This window comes from Amblyraja radiata, chromosome 12, assembly GCF_010909765.2.
Source record: "Amblyraja radiata isolate CabotCenter1 chromosome 12, sAmbRad1.1.pri, whole genome shotgun sequence".
In the NCBI taxonomy this organism is placed as follows: domain Eukaryota; kingdom Metazoa; phylum Chordata; class Chondrichthyes; order Rajiformes; family Rajidae; genus Amblyraja; species Amblyraja radiata.
In genome coordinates this window covers 20,598,250-20,611,346 of record NC_045967.1, presented here as the reverse complement: position 1 = coordinate 20,611,346, position 13,097 = coordinate 20,598,250, and the positions used below count along the sequence as shown (strand labels likewise).

The window sequence follows — 13,097 nt, the reverse complement described above, 5'->3', positions numbered from 1 at the left end:
TCCACATTAAACTGCATCTGCCATGCATCTGCCCAGTCATCCAACCTGTCCAAGTCACCCTGCATTCTCATAGCATCCTCCTCACAGTTCACACTGCCACCCAGCTTTGAGTCATCTGCAAATTTGCTAATGTTACTTTGAATCCCTTCATCCAAATCATTGATGTATATTGTAAATAGCTGCGGTCCCAGCACCGAGCCTTGCGGTACCCCACTAGTCACTGCCTGCCATTCTGAAAGGGACCCGATAATCCCTACTCTTTGTTTCCTGTCTGCCAACCAATTTTCTATCCATGTCAGCACTCCCACCCTGAACACCATGTGGACTCATTTTGCCCACTAATCTCCTATGTGGGAATATCAAATGCTTTCTGAATGTCCAGGTACACTACATCCACTGGCTCTTCCTTGTCTATTTTCCCAGTTACATCCTCAAAAAATTCCAGAAGATTAGTCAAGCATGATTTCCCCTTCGTAAATCCATGCTGATTCGGATCCTGTTACTGTTATCCAAATGTGCTGCTATTTCCTCTTTTATAATTGACTCCAACATCTTCCCCACCACCTGGTAATTCCCTATTTTCTCTCTCCCGCCTATTTTTAAAAAGTGGGATAACATTATCTACCCTCCAACCAAAAGGAACTGATCCTGAATCTATAAAACATTGGAAAATTATCACCAATGTGTCCTTAATTTCTAGAGCCACTTCCTTAAGTACCCGTCAGTCCCACCAGTCTACCCAACACCATTTCCTGCCTTATATGGGTTTCCTTCAGTTCCTCCGTCACCCCAGATCCTCTGGCCACTAGTATATCAGGAAGATTGTTTGTGTCCTCCTTAGTGAAGACGGATCCAAAGTACCTGTTCAACTCATCTGCCATTTCCTTGTTCTCCATAATAGATTCACCTTTTTCAGTCTTCAAGGGTCCAACTTTGGTCTTAACTACTTTTTTCCTCTTCACATGCCCAAAGAAGCTTTTACTATCCTTTATATTATTGGCTAGCTTACCTTCATACCTCATCATTTCTCTCCGTATTGCCTGTTTAGTTATCTTCTGTTACTCTTTAAACATTACCCAATCCTCTTGCTTCCATCTCATCTTTGCTACGTTGTACTTCTCTTTAATTTTTATACTGTCCCTGACATCCTTAGTCAGCCACGGTCGCCCATTACTCCTCTTGGAATCTTTCTTCCTCTTTGGAATGAACTGATCCTGCACCTTCTGTATTATTCCCAGAAATACCTGCCATTGTTGTTCCCTACGAGCTTCTAAGTTATTGCTATTTTGGAAGTATCCAGGACATGACAGACTTCATCCGCAAGAGCTGAGTCTGGTGAGCGAATTGCTGCAGTGGTTTAATTTTCCCAAGTCCCTAGATTAGACAAAGATTCCACTGGATTGGAAAGCAACAAATGTAATGCTTACATTCAAAGAGAGAGGGAGGCAGAAAGCAGGTTAGTTTAACATCTCCTGTGGGAAAAAGTTTGGAATCTGTTACTGAAGCAGTTCTTGCAAGGGCACTTGGTAAAATTCAGGATGGCCCCGACCGTGGATGGTTCGACAACCCCGACCGCAGAGAAGAAAGACGGAGAGATTGGACTATATTGCCTTCCATCACAGTGAGGAATGTGGGAGCTGCTGTGGTGGATGTTTATGTTAAATTTTATTTTATCTGGTTGTGTGTCTTACTGCTTTTCACATGGTGTGGCCGTATGGTAACTCGAATATCACTGTACCTTATGCTATATGTGGCAATAAACCCATCTTGAATCTTGAATCTTGAATCTCTTGATTATCAGTGTTTTGATAAAGGGAGATTGTGTTCGGCCAATTATACTGGAGGTTGTTAAAGTAACGTGTGCTGTGGACAAAGGGAAAATGATAGATGTGCTATACATAGATTTCCAGAAGGCATTTGATGAGGTGCCACATCAAAGATCACTGGAAAATAAAGCTCCTAGTGAAGGAGGTGATGTGTTTGTGTTGGAGAGAAGAGAGGCCACTGACAGGAAGCAGAGAGTGAGTATAAATGGGTCTTTTCAGCTTGACGGGTTTGGAGCGGAGACATAGGTACTGGAGCTCAGACTTAAGGCTTTACAATTTAACAAACATCCTGGATAAGGACACCAGGAGTCTGGTTACTGAATTTGTTAATGACACAGTAACAAGGCTGTTGTGTATAAAATTTGAGAAGCCGCGTTGCAGCTGTATAAAACTTTGGTTAGGTTAGATTTGGAGTTGTGTTGCCCACATTACAATGTTGTTGAGTCTTTGGAGAGGATGCAGAAGAGGTTTTCCAGGATGTTGACTGGATGAGATAGTGTTAAGTATAAGATGGGGTTGAACAAACTGGGATTGTTTTCTCTGCAGTGTTGGAGGTTGATGAGAGAACGTATATAAAATGATGAAAGGCACTGATAGGATTAACACTCAGAGCTTATTCCCCAGGGTGGAAATGTCAAATACTAGAGGGCATTGCTTTATGGTGAGAGAGGAAATTGTTAAAGGAAATGTGAGGTTGGGCGACTGAAATGTAATGCCAGGGATGATAGTGGAGATAGAAATGATAGCAATGTTTAAGAGGTTTTTAGATAGATAAATGGGATTAGCTTGCTTGGCACACACATGGTGGGCCAAAGGGTCAGTTCCTGTGCTGTACTGTTGTATGGTAGGATAGTAAGTTATGAAGAGGGTTAATGCCCCTGTCCCACTTAGGAAACCTGAACGGAAACCTCTGGAGACTTGCGCCCCATCCAAGGTTTCCGTGCGGTTCCCGGAGGTTGCAGGTGGTCGCCGGAGGTTGCAGGTGGTTGCTGGAGGTTGCAGGTAGTGGAAGCAGGTAGGGAGACTGACAAAAACCTCCGGGAACCGCACGGAAACCTTGGGTGGGGCGCAAAGTCTCCAGAGGTTTCCGTTCAGGTTTCCTAAGTGGGACAGGGGCATTAACAAGGCTGCAAAAGGATATGGATAGTGGCCAAAGATATGGCAAATGGATTCTAGAAGCAAGAGGCTTCTAGTTTATGTTTCTAATTCTATGTTTACATAGAAAGGGGATGCATTTAACGATAGAATGATGAATGTTTGAAACTCTTCCCAAAAGAAGAATGGAGGCCGGGCCTTGAACGTTTGAAGGCAGAGACTTCAAGCTCGAGCGGCTGGCTAGGATAGGGGACCACAACTAGATGGGAATGTGGAGCTGAAGTTAGAGTCAGATCAAGCGGTTAGCCCAGTGTGAGTGGGCCAATCCTGCTCCTGATTCGAACATTCAGCATGTTATATATCTGAAACTGAACCACAAGAAAAAAGGCGACAAAAAGGCTGACAGATAAGAGTTCTAAGAAGTGTGGTGATGAAGGGGGATATTTCTGTAAAACTGGGTCAGTGTGGTATTGTGGGGTTTTACCATGAGGGGATAGTCTAGATTCCATGGCGTTGGCGTACGCAACAGCACAGAAATGACTGTCTGCCAGTGGGGTCTCTGGTTACGTTCTCACTGGGCAGAAGGCATGATCATCGAGGACTTCACCAAACGGATCATCTTCCCTGTCTGTGGCCTCCCTTGGATTGAACGAGGAGAGAGATACTTGCTGCAGGTTTTGGGAGGACCAATGGCGCAGATAAATCGGACAGAGGGCTCTGTGAGGATGACTGACATCACATGGGACAGTCATGGCCTTTCAGCCTCTCAAGATCCACCTGTGTCACCCGTAGGGTCTGATGATCAAATCCCAGCCAGCAGGCAGAGCAGATTTAAACTCAATAATCCCCGGCCTTTGTCCAACCATCCCCTCCTGCTCGATGATGTTTACCTATAACCTGCCATGCTTTGTCCTCTCTCTCCACCCCAATCAGTCTGAAGAAGGTTCCGACCCAAAACATCACCTAACCATGTTCTCCAGAGATGCTGCATGACCCGCAGAGTTACTGTGGCGCTTTGCGGCTCTCCTTGGAAACTAGCATCTGCAGGTCCTTGTTTCTACTAATCCTCGGCCATTCTTGGTCTGCCCCTTCGCCCTCCTCCTTGTGCTGTTTTTTAGCCTCTGCCCATCACGAATCATCACAGCACGATTCCACCCTCTCTGTACTTTGACACCATCATTAACTCCTTGGATGGACAACCCTTCTCGGTATATTTAAATGGAGCTCATCTTTGTCCAGATTTCTCTCCTTAAACGTCTGCTCTGCCGATCTGCTCCTCGCTGTTAAATCTATTTCCATCCACATGAGCAAGTTCTGCCTCATGCCTCCGTCATTGCATTTATAGAAGTTTAAGATATTAGGTCAGACCCAGGTATCTCACTATCAAACTAAATGCAAAATTCTACCACTTCATGGATTCTCTTCCAGAATATCCTTACTCTGAAAATATTAATAACTCAATTTTCCTTAACAAGATCAGATCTCACAATATCCCATTCTTTGGCTCCACAATGTCTAAAAACGACTAGCAAATCTCACCCAATTAAATCATCCACAATTACCTTTTCCCAGCTCGTAAAAGATTAAAGTCTCCATGTCACTGAGCCCTATATCACCGTCTATATCTCTTGTTTCCCTTTCCCCTGACTCCCAGTCTGAAGAAGGATCTCGACCTGAAATGTCACCTATCTCCAGAGATGCTGCCTGACCTGCTGAGTTACTCCAGCTTTTTGAGTCTCTCTTTTGAGCCTCAGTCACACCCAGTGCCATCGACTCCCCGTGGGTTTATTCACTGGACATGCTGATACACATTTGGAGATTCCCATTTCACAGTTTGTGTGTTTCTACAAGAGAAAACCATTGTAACACCCCTCTACCTTACATGGAACTGACACCTGCCCGGTTCAGTATCGAATAAAACTTCCATGTAGCTGAGCGTTTGCAGGAAATGTCTTGAAACGTAATTACACAAGTCAATACTGAAACGTGTAAGTAAAGCACGGTTATGTGCAGGTGAATTTGCAGGGTTGTTGCATGGACCCTGCAGGAAAGCACGCAAGGGTTTCCTTTGCACTGTCACTCAATGCGGCTGCGTGATTGTAGTCAGTGTGGGCTTTCGATAAACATTCCTGGCAGAGGAAATAACATCAGTGCGTAGCTATGACTTCAGGGTAAACCCACAAAAAGACCTCTAAATAGACACAAAAAGCTGGAGTAACTCAGTAGGACATGCAACATTCCTGGAGAGAAGGAATGTGTGACGTTTCGGGTCGAAACCCTTCTTCAGACTGGTTAGGGATAAGGGAAACAAGAGATATAGACGTTGATGTGGAGAGATAAAGAACAATGAATGCAAGATATGCAAAAGAGTAACGATGATAAAGGAAACAGGCCATAGTTAGCTGTTTGTTGGGTGAAAATTAGAAATGAGCGTGGCTTGGGTGGGGGAAGAATAGAGAGAGAGGGAATGCCAGGGGTTACCTAAAGTGAGAGAAATCAATATTCAATACCAACGCTCAGCCCGCGTGAACCAACCTGATCTCCCGGTTGCTGGACACTTTAATTCTCCTTCCCATTCCGACACAGACCTTTCTGTCCTAGGTCTCTTCCATTGTCAGAGTGAGGCTAAACACAAATTGGAGGAACAGCATCTCATATTTTGCTTGGGCAGCTTACAGCCCAGTGGTATGAATCCTGATTTCTCTCACTTCAGGTAGCTCCGGCATTCCCTCTCTCTCAATCTCTCCCCCACCCACGTCGCACTCGCCTCTCAGTTTCACCCTACAAACAGCTAACAATGGCATGTTTCCTTTATCATCACTTATTTTTTGCATAACTTCCATTCATTGTTCTTTATCTCTCCACATCACTGTTTATATCTGTCGTTTCCCGTATCCCTATCCAATCTGAAGAAGGGTCTCGACCCGCAATGTAACCCATTCATTCTCTCCAGAGATGCTGCCTGCCCACTGAGTTATTCCAGCTTTTTGTGTCTATCTTCGGTTTAATCCAGCATCTGCAGTTCTTTCTTACACAAAAGAAGACCTCTACTTACCATCCTCACTTGTGTCCTAGTCATGCAGCACATGAACAGGCACTTTGGCCCAACATGCACACACTGACCACGGTGCGCCCTCTACACTAGACCTATCTGCCTCTGTTTGGCCCATATCTCTCTGACCTTTCCTATCCATGTACCTGTTCAAATGTATTTTAAATGTTGTTATAACACCTGCCTCAATTGCCTTCTCTGGCAGCTCAGCCCTTATCTTTGCTTATAACTGTGTGAAAAAGTTGCCCTTCAGATTCAAATAAAATCTTTCCCCTCTCACCTTACACCTACAGTATGTCCTCTTGTTCTTGATTTCCCTACTTTGGGTAAAAGACCGTGCATCAACCCTATCTATTCCCCCTCATTCTTACACACCTCTATAAGATCACCCCTCATCCTCCTGCGCTACAAGGCCTGCCCAACCTCTCCCTATACATAGCTCAGGCCCGCATATCCTGGCAACATCCTCATAAATCTTTGCACCCCTTCCAGTTTCACATCTTTCCTATAGCAGTATGACCAAAACTGAACACAATAAACCACAAAAATAGTGTATAAAATTCTGAGACTTTGACAGCATGAACAGGAAATATGGACTTGTCCTGGCAGAGGGCCAAGTAGCCATGGGACACAGATCTCAAACAATGGAGAGAAGGAGTAGAGTGGAGATGCAGGAAAGATTTTCGTAGATCTGAAGGACAACCTTTTCACACAGAGGTTGGTGGGCATGTGGAATGAGCTGCCAGAGGAAGTGGTAGAAGCAGATACAATTATCTATATAATTAAAACTCAAATCTTGAACACTTTCTGTTTGCACTGCATATTGATTTTAGAAAAAACACTATCACTTACGGCTGTGATTTTTGGTGATCTTACATAGAGTGCCCCTCCGCTGCTCAGGACAAGAGGATTTTTCCCATCGATTAAAAATAAAAGACTTATTAATGTTTAAAAATGTTGAGGTTCTCTCTCCTGTCAATCATGCCAGGAAGGCCACGCCCCTTCCTGTGGGAGGGGGAGGGACTATAAAACCCGGAAGTGTGGACTGCCTCAGTCTCTGCAAGATGGGGGAGCAAGGTCACAACTCTCTGTATGAGCACATGGCTACTAAACTGTGAGTGGTTTTTCTGGCCTGTGAGTGCCCTTAATGTAGTTTGAAAATGTAGTTTGAAAATGCAAAAGTGGCTTGGTTTGAAAATGCAAAAGTGGTTTGGTTTGAAATTGCAAAAGTGGTTTGGTTCGAAAATGCAAAAGTGGTTTGGTTCGAAAATGCACAAGTGGGTTGGTTTGAAAATGCAAAAGTGGGTTGGTTTGAAAATGCAAAAGTGGTGTTGCCTTCGCCTTATTGAAAAGTGGTGTTGCATTTGCCTTATTGAAAAGTGGTGTTGCATTTGTCTTATTGAAAAGTGGTGTTGCCTTTGCCTTATTGAAAAGTGATGTTGCCTTCTATATAATTAAAAGTCTAATCTTGACCACTTCCTGTTTGCGCTGTATATTGATTTTAGAAAAAATGCTACCACGTACGGCTATGATTTTTGGCCATCTTACTCAGAGTCCCCCTCCGCTCATCAGGTGCCGAGGATTTTCCCATCGATGAAAAAGAGTTATTAGTGTTTAAAAAATGTTGAGATTCTGTCTCCTGCAATCACGCCATGAAGGCCACGCCCCTTCTGGTGGGAGGGGGAGGGACTATAAAACCCAGAAGTGTGGGCGTGGCTCAGTCTCTGCAAGATGGGGGAGGGAGAGGTCACGACTGTCTTTGGTGGCCTTGCACCCTGCTTGAAATGGTATGAAACTGCATTTGAATTTGGTAGCCTTGCACCCTGCTTGCAATGGTAGGAAACTGCACTTGAGTTTGGTGGCCTTGCACCCTGCTTGAAATGGTAGGAATCTGCACTTGAGTTTGGTGGCTTTGCACCCTGCTTGAAATGGTAGGAAACTGCACTTGAGTTTGGTGGCCTTGCATCCTGCTTGAAATGGTAGGAAACTGCACTTGAGTTTGGTGGCCTTGCACCCTGCTTGAAATGGTAGGAAACTGCACTTGAGTTTAGTGGCCTTGCACCCTGCTTGAAATGGTATGAAACTGCACTTGAATTTGGTGGTCTTGCACCCTGCTTGATATGGAATTTCAAGGAATAGCCATGAGTCAACTGCCAGCCCACCAGCCGTGAGTGAATGAGCTGCCAGCACACTAGGCTTGAGTGACTGAGCCGCCTGCCCAAGAATCCATTCGGCCCACAATGTCCATACTAGCCCTCTGGAAACCAGTCCCTTCAGTGGTGGAGTGGTGGTGTGGGAGCTGCAGACCAAGCGCAAGTGTTCGGCGAAACGGTCGCCAAGTATACTCTGATCTCATACGCAGATGCGTGTACATTAGCGAGAGGCATAGACTTGGCTACCATTTCGCTGAATAGCTCCTCTTGGTCTGCCAAGGCCTAATGGATGTTCCGGTTGCCAACCATTTTAACTGACCTTTCTTCCCTGGGCCTCCTCCATTGCCAGAGCGAGGCCACAGGTAAACTGGAGGAACAGCATCTCATATTCTGCCTGGGTAGTTTATAACCCTGCGGTATGAACGTTGAATTCTCCAATTTTAGGTACCCTTGAATTGAACCCTCCCCTCACAAATCTCACCCTTCCCCCCTTCCCCCCTCCCCCTCTTGTGCCCCACCAGACTCACACCTATTTCTGCCCCCTCCCTCTGGTACTTTCATCCATCGATCTTTCCAATTCAAGAACTCTTCAACTGTCTCACACCTTCTGCTTTCATCTCTGGCCTTTGTTCAACTATCTCCCGATCAAAATACTCCCTCGCCTGTGTCCACCTATTACCTACCACGCTTCGTCCTGTCTCTCCCTTACCCAGCTTTCTTCTCTCCCCTACAATTAGTCTGTTTCTCAAAGGAGCAGATCCACAACCAAGGACACAGCAGGGTAGGGAGGAAACCTCGCAGTGAGTGTTGTGGCGTTTGTGTGTTGGACGAAATGCGCTGGACGCAGAACAGTAGAAACCTCATCAAGAGTCATTGTCAAAGAGTGAAACAGTGTGGAACCAGGCCCTTCAGCCCCGCTTGCCAACACCGACCAACATGTCCCAGCTACACGAGTGTTTGGTCTATATCCCTTCAAACCTGTCCTATCCAACTATGTCTTTTTCTTAAATGTTGGGATAGTCCCAAGCTCAACTACCACCTCTGGCAGCTTGTTCCATACAGCCACCTCCCTTTGTGTGAAAAGGTTATCCCCTAGATTCCTCTTAAATGTTTTCCCCTTTGCCTTAAACCTATGGTCCTCGATTCACCTACTCTGGGCAAGAGACTCTGTACATCTACCCTATCTATTCCTCTCATGATTTTACACACCTCGATAAAATCACCCCTCATCCTCCTGCGCTCCAAGGAATAGACCCAGCCTACTCAACCTCTCCCTATAGCTCAAAACCTCTAGACCTGGCAACATTCTCGTAAATGTTCTCTTTCCAGCTGACATCTTTCCTATAAGATGGTGCCCAAAACTGAACACAGTATTCTAAATGCAGCCTCACCAAAATTTTATACAACTGTAACATGACCTCCCAACTTCTATACTCAATACTCTGACTGATGAAGGCCAATGTGCCAAATGCCTTTTTGACCATCCTATCTACCTGTGACTCCACCTTCAAGTAACCATGCACCTGCACTCCTAGATCCCTCTGCTCTACATCACTACCCAGAGCCCTACCATTCACTGTGTAGCTCCTGCCCATGTTAGACTTCCCAGAATGCAACACCTCATGCTTTCAGCAGGATCTGGATTGAATCCATCAACCATTCCTCCGCCCACCTGGCCAATCGATCCAGATCCTGCTGACATTTTTCACAACCGTCTTCACTATCTGCAAAACCATTCACTTTGGAATCATTAGCAAACCGGGGAAATACTTGGGACAGTAACGGTTTACTTACTTAAGGGCCTGTCCCACTTAGGCAATTTTTAGGCGACTGCAGACGACTAGGCTGTCGCGACATGGTCGCCGGTGTGTCGCCTGTATGGTCGTGAGTAGTCTCCTCAGTCGCCCAAAGAATCATAGCATTTTTCAGGTCGCCGCTGGATTTTGAAATGTTCAAAACTTTTCGCCGACAGTCCGCTTGACGCCAATGAGCGTAGCTTGACTTCTCCTGACGTAGGTTGTCGCTGGTGCTGATTTCGGTGAATTCCTTTGGTGATTACCTACGTCAACCGGCAACTGAATTGTCTTTAGTTGTCGCTGACAGGGTTGTACCTTGTCACAGTGTACATAGGTTGTCATAGGTGTGGTCGTAGGTGGACGTTCTAATGGGTCGCCGGTTGTCGGCAGCTTGATGTCGACTAGGTGGTAGGTTATTGTAGACATTGTCGTAGGGGGGGGGGGTCCAGTCTCCATTTTTTCGGCGACCTGCTACGACTATGATAGTCGCCGAAAAAAATCGCCCAAGTGGAACTGAACCCATTACCATGACATAGGAGACCGCTGTGCTTACTGGGTCCATGCCAGCCACCTGCTGGATATTTATTAACTATTATTAATCAGGCTCATGTTGTTGACCTCCCCGTGGTGAGCCCTGTCAACTGACCTCCGTAAGGCGAATGACAAGGGACAGCGGCAGCGCTGCAGCTCGGCGCCAACCCGGAGCATGCGCCCTTTTTAGGGCGGGCACCTACGGATGTCGAACCGGATGGCATCACCCTGCTGCCTCAAACGCAAGAAGAAGAAGAATAAGAATCAGTCTGAAGAAAGGTCCCGACCCAAAACATCACCTATCCAGACACAAAAAGCTGGAGAAACTCAGCGGGACAGGCAGCATCTCTGGAGAGAAGGAATGGGTGACATTTCGGGTCTATCCATGTTCTCTAGAGATGCTGCCTGACCCAGAGTTACTCCAGCACTTTGTGTTCTACGGTAGATTCCTGTGTCTACATTTATTAACGATTGTTAACTGGGAAAGTAGTTGTGAATTCTGTAAATAGTGCACACGCCGTCAGTGTGTGATATGGACAGGGTCTGTTGGATTGATGGATGGGGTTCCACCGGGTCAGCTCCTGACTTTTGATGAATTGGATCGACTGCTCGACATAATGAGAGTTTAATAGACTTGAGAAACAAAGCATATTCCATTAAGAATCAAAACGCACAAAACCCATTCAAAAAATCAATTTAATCGTATCGAAGCGAACAGCAAAAAAAATTCAGTCAACAGTACAAGAAATTTGTAGAATCAAGTGGTGTCATTTCCTGCCAAAATAAAACAGCTATTTATTTACAAGGGAAGCTGAGGGAATGGACAACTCAGCTTTATAAAAAGAGGCTGTTTATAAAAGAGTTTCCCACTGGTGTGTGAGTGTGCTGGGACTGAGGATTCCATAGACACTCACTGGCTGCTGATTCAAGGCTCTCTCCTCTGCTTTAATCCCAGGCCTGCTTCCTTAATCCCAATGTAATCAGGTACACACAACTAGGCTCAAAGCAGAATCGAGAGGCTGCTTACAATGGCCACACACTCTGTGTCCATCCCTGGACACAATGACCATCAGTCCATGTCCAGTGATGGTCACACTGACCACACACTCCATATCTGACCACGGACACACTGAGCACACACTCCACATCCAGCGGTCGCAGACCATCCTAGTCTGTGTCCAGCCCTGGTCACTGACCACAGTCCTTGTCCAGCCCTGGACACACTGACCAAATACTCCCTATCCAGTGATGGTCACACTGACCACACACTCCATGTCCAGCCCTGGTGTGAAACGACTGGACATTGCCTCGGTCATGCTGAGCCAGTGCTGGGTAGAAGCTCCATTTCAGTGACGTGGAGCGCACTGCGTCTCAGTCCCACCCATGAATGGAGCGTTCTGACACTGTGACCACAGCACAGTTCAAGCGGCATCTTTGGCAGTCAGTGTGGACTCTTTGTCACGCTGTTATTGCCAAACAATCCTGATGCTTTCCGGGTTCCTTGCCAGTCATTACTCAGCCAATTGGAAACCGAGATTGTGCTTGCTTTAATAACTCCTACAGTTTAGTCTGACAGCAGGACGAGGGAACCTCAGCTGCCTGTGACCTTTATACATGAAACACGGTCCTGTAATATGCAGGAACGGGCAGAGAGCTGTGGCCAGTTCAAAAAGAGCTTACTATGTACATACTCTAGAGAGGTGGAGGCAGGAGCAGCACATGCATTAGATGCAGCATTGTTACTGGACCACACCTGCTCCTCTGTGGGGAGAGGTCACGTGACAACAGAGACCCACTTAATACAAAAACACATAAATAAACAAGCTCCAGCATGGAACTCTCAGTTGTCCCTGAAAACGCATGTGTACAGCTTAAAGTCCAGTGGTTTGCGCAGGTGAAGGTGTTGACAGGTGCCACTCCAGTACAGCACCTGGCATTTTAGCTGTGCCATCGAGGACACTGTGAGTGAGCTGCTGCCCCACTGCACATCCCGTGGTGTGGTCCGGAGAGTCACTCCACAGGTCAGTCATTAACAATTTGCAAGCACCACGTTATGAAAGCCAACGCCGGCAGCGTGCTGTGCTGAGCGGAGCAGGCGGTGTGGTGGTTTGGAAGGCGATGCCCGCTTCCTGGTGGTATTTCTCTCCCCACACCTGCAGATTTGCCCATCAGATTCCAACTCTGCTGCTTCTCAGTCACTGCCAGTCCGTCAATAAGCCAAGGCTGCCCCAGTGCGTCAGACAGTCGTGAAATCCGTGCCCGTCACTGCTTGCGTCAGTCTGCGGAGAGGACAGCACTGGCAGCTTTAGTGGCTGCTCTCATCCCATGCAGACTCGTTCAGTTGCTTCAGCACTTTCCGGATCATTTTTTCTAATTCTTTCCGGGATTTCTGCTCCTCCTCCAGACTTTGCTTCATTCGCTTGTTTTCCTGGGGCGGGAGGAAACAGAGTGCAGTTTATTATAATGTGGTGGAGACTCTTTAAACAAAACGGCACAGTGGCGCAGCGGGCAGCATGGTGGTGCAGCAGTAGATGTGCTGCCTTACAGCGCCAGAGAACACTGGTTCGAGCCTCACTGTGGGTGCTGTCTGTACGGAGTTTGTACGTTCTCCCTGTGACCTACGTGGGTTTTCTCCAGGATCTCC

At 46.5% G+C, this 13,097-nt stretch overlaps 1 protein-coding gene across 4 annotated transcripts in view; it reads right to left on the bottom strand.

Moving 5' to 3' along the window:
• Positions 1-11,131: 11,131 nt before the first annotated feature.
• The window catches only part of LOC116978989 (rho guanine nucleotide exchange factor 6-like), an 84,031-nt gene continuing 82,065 nt past the window's right edge, over positions 11,132-13,097 (bottom strand). For all 4 annotated transcript variants that reach the window (XM_033030332.1, XM_033030334.1, XM_033030333.1 and 1 more), the window contains one exon: positions 11,132-12,881. In XM_033030332.1, the coding sequence (XP_032886223.1) occupies positions 12,759-12,881 (123 nt within the window). In that variant the 3' untranslated portion in view covers positions 11,132-12,758. The remainder of the gene's footprint in view (positions 12,882-13,097) is intronic.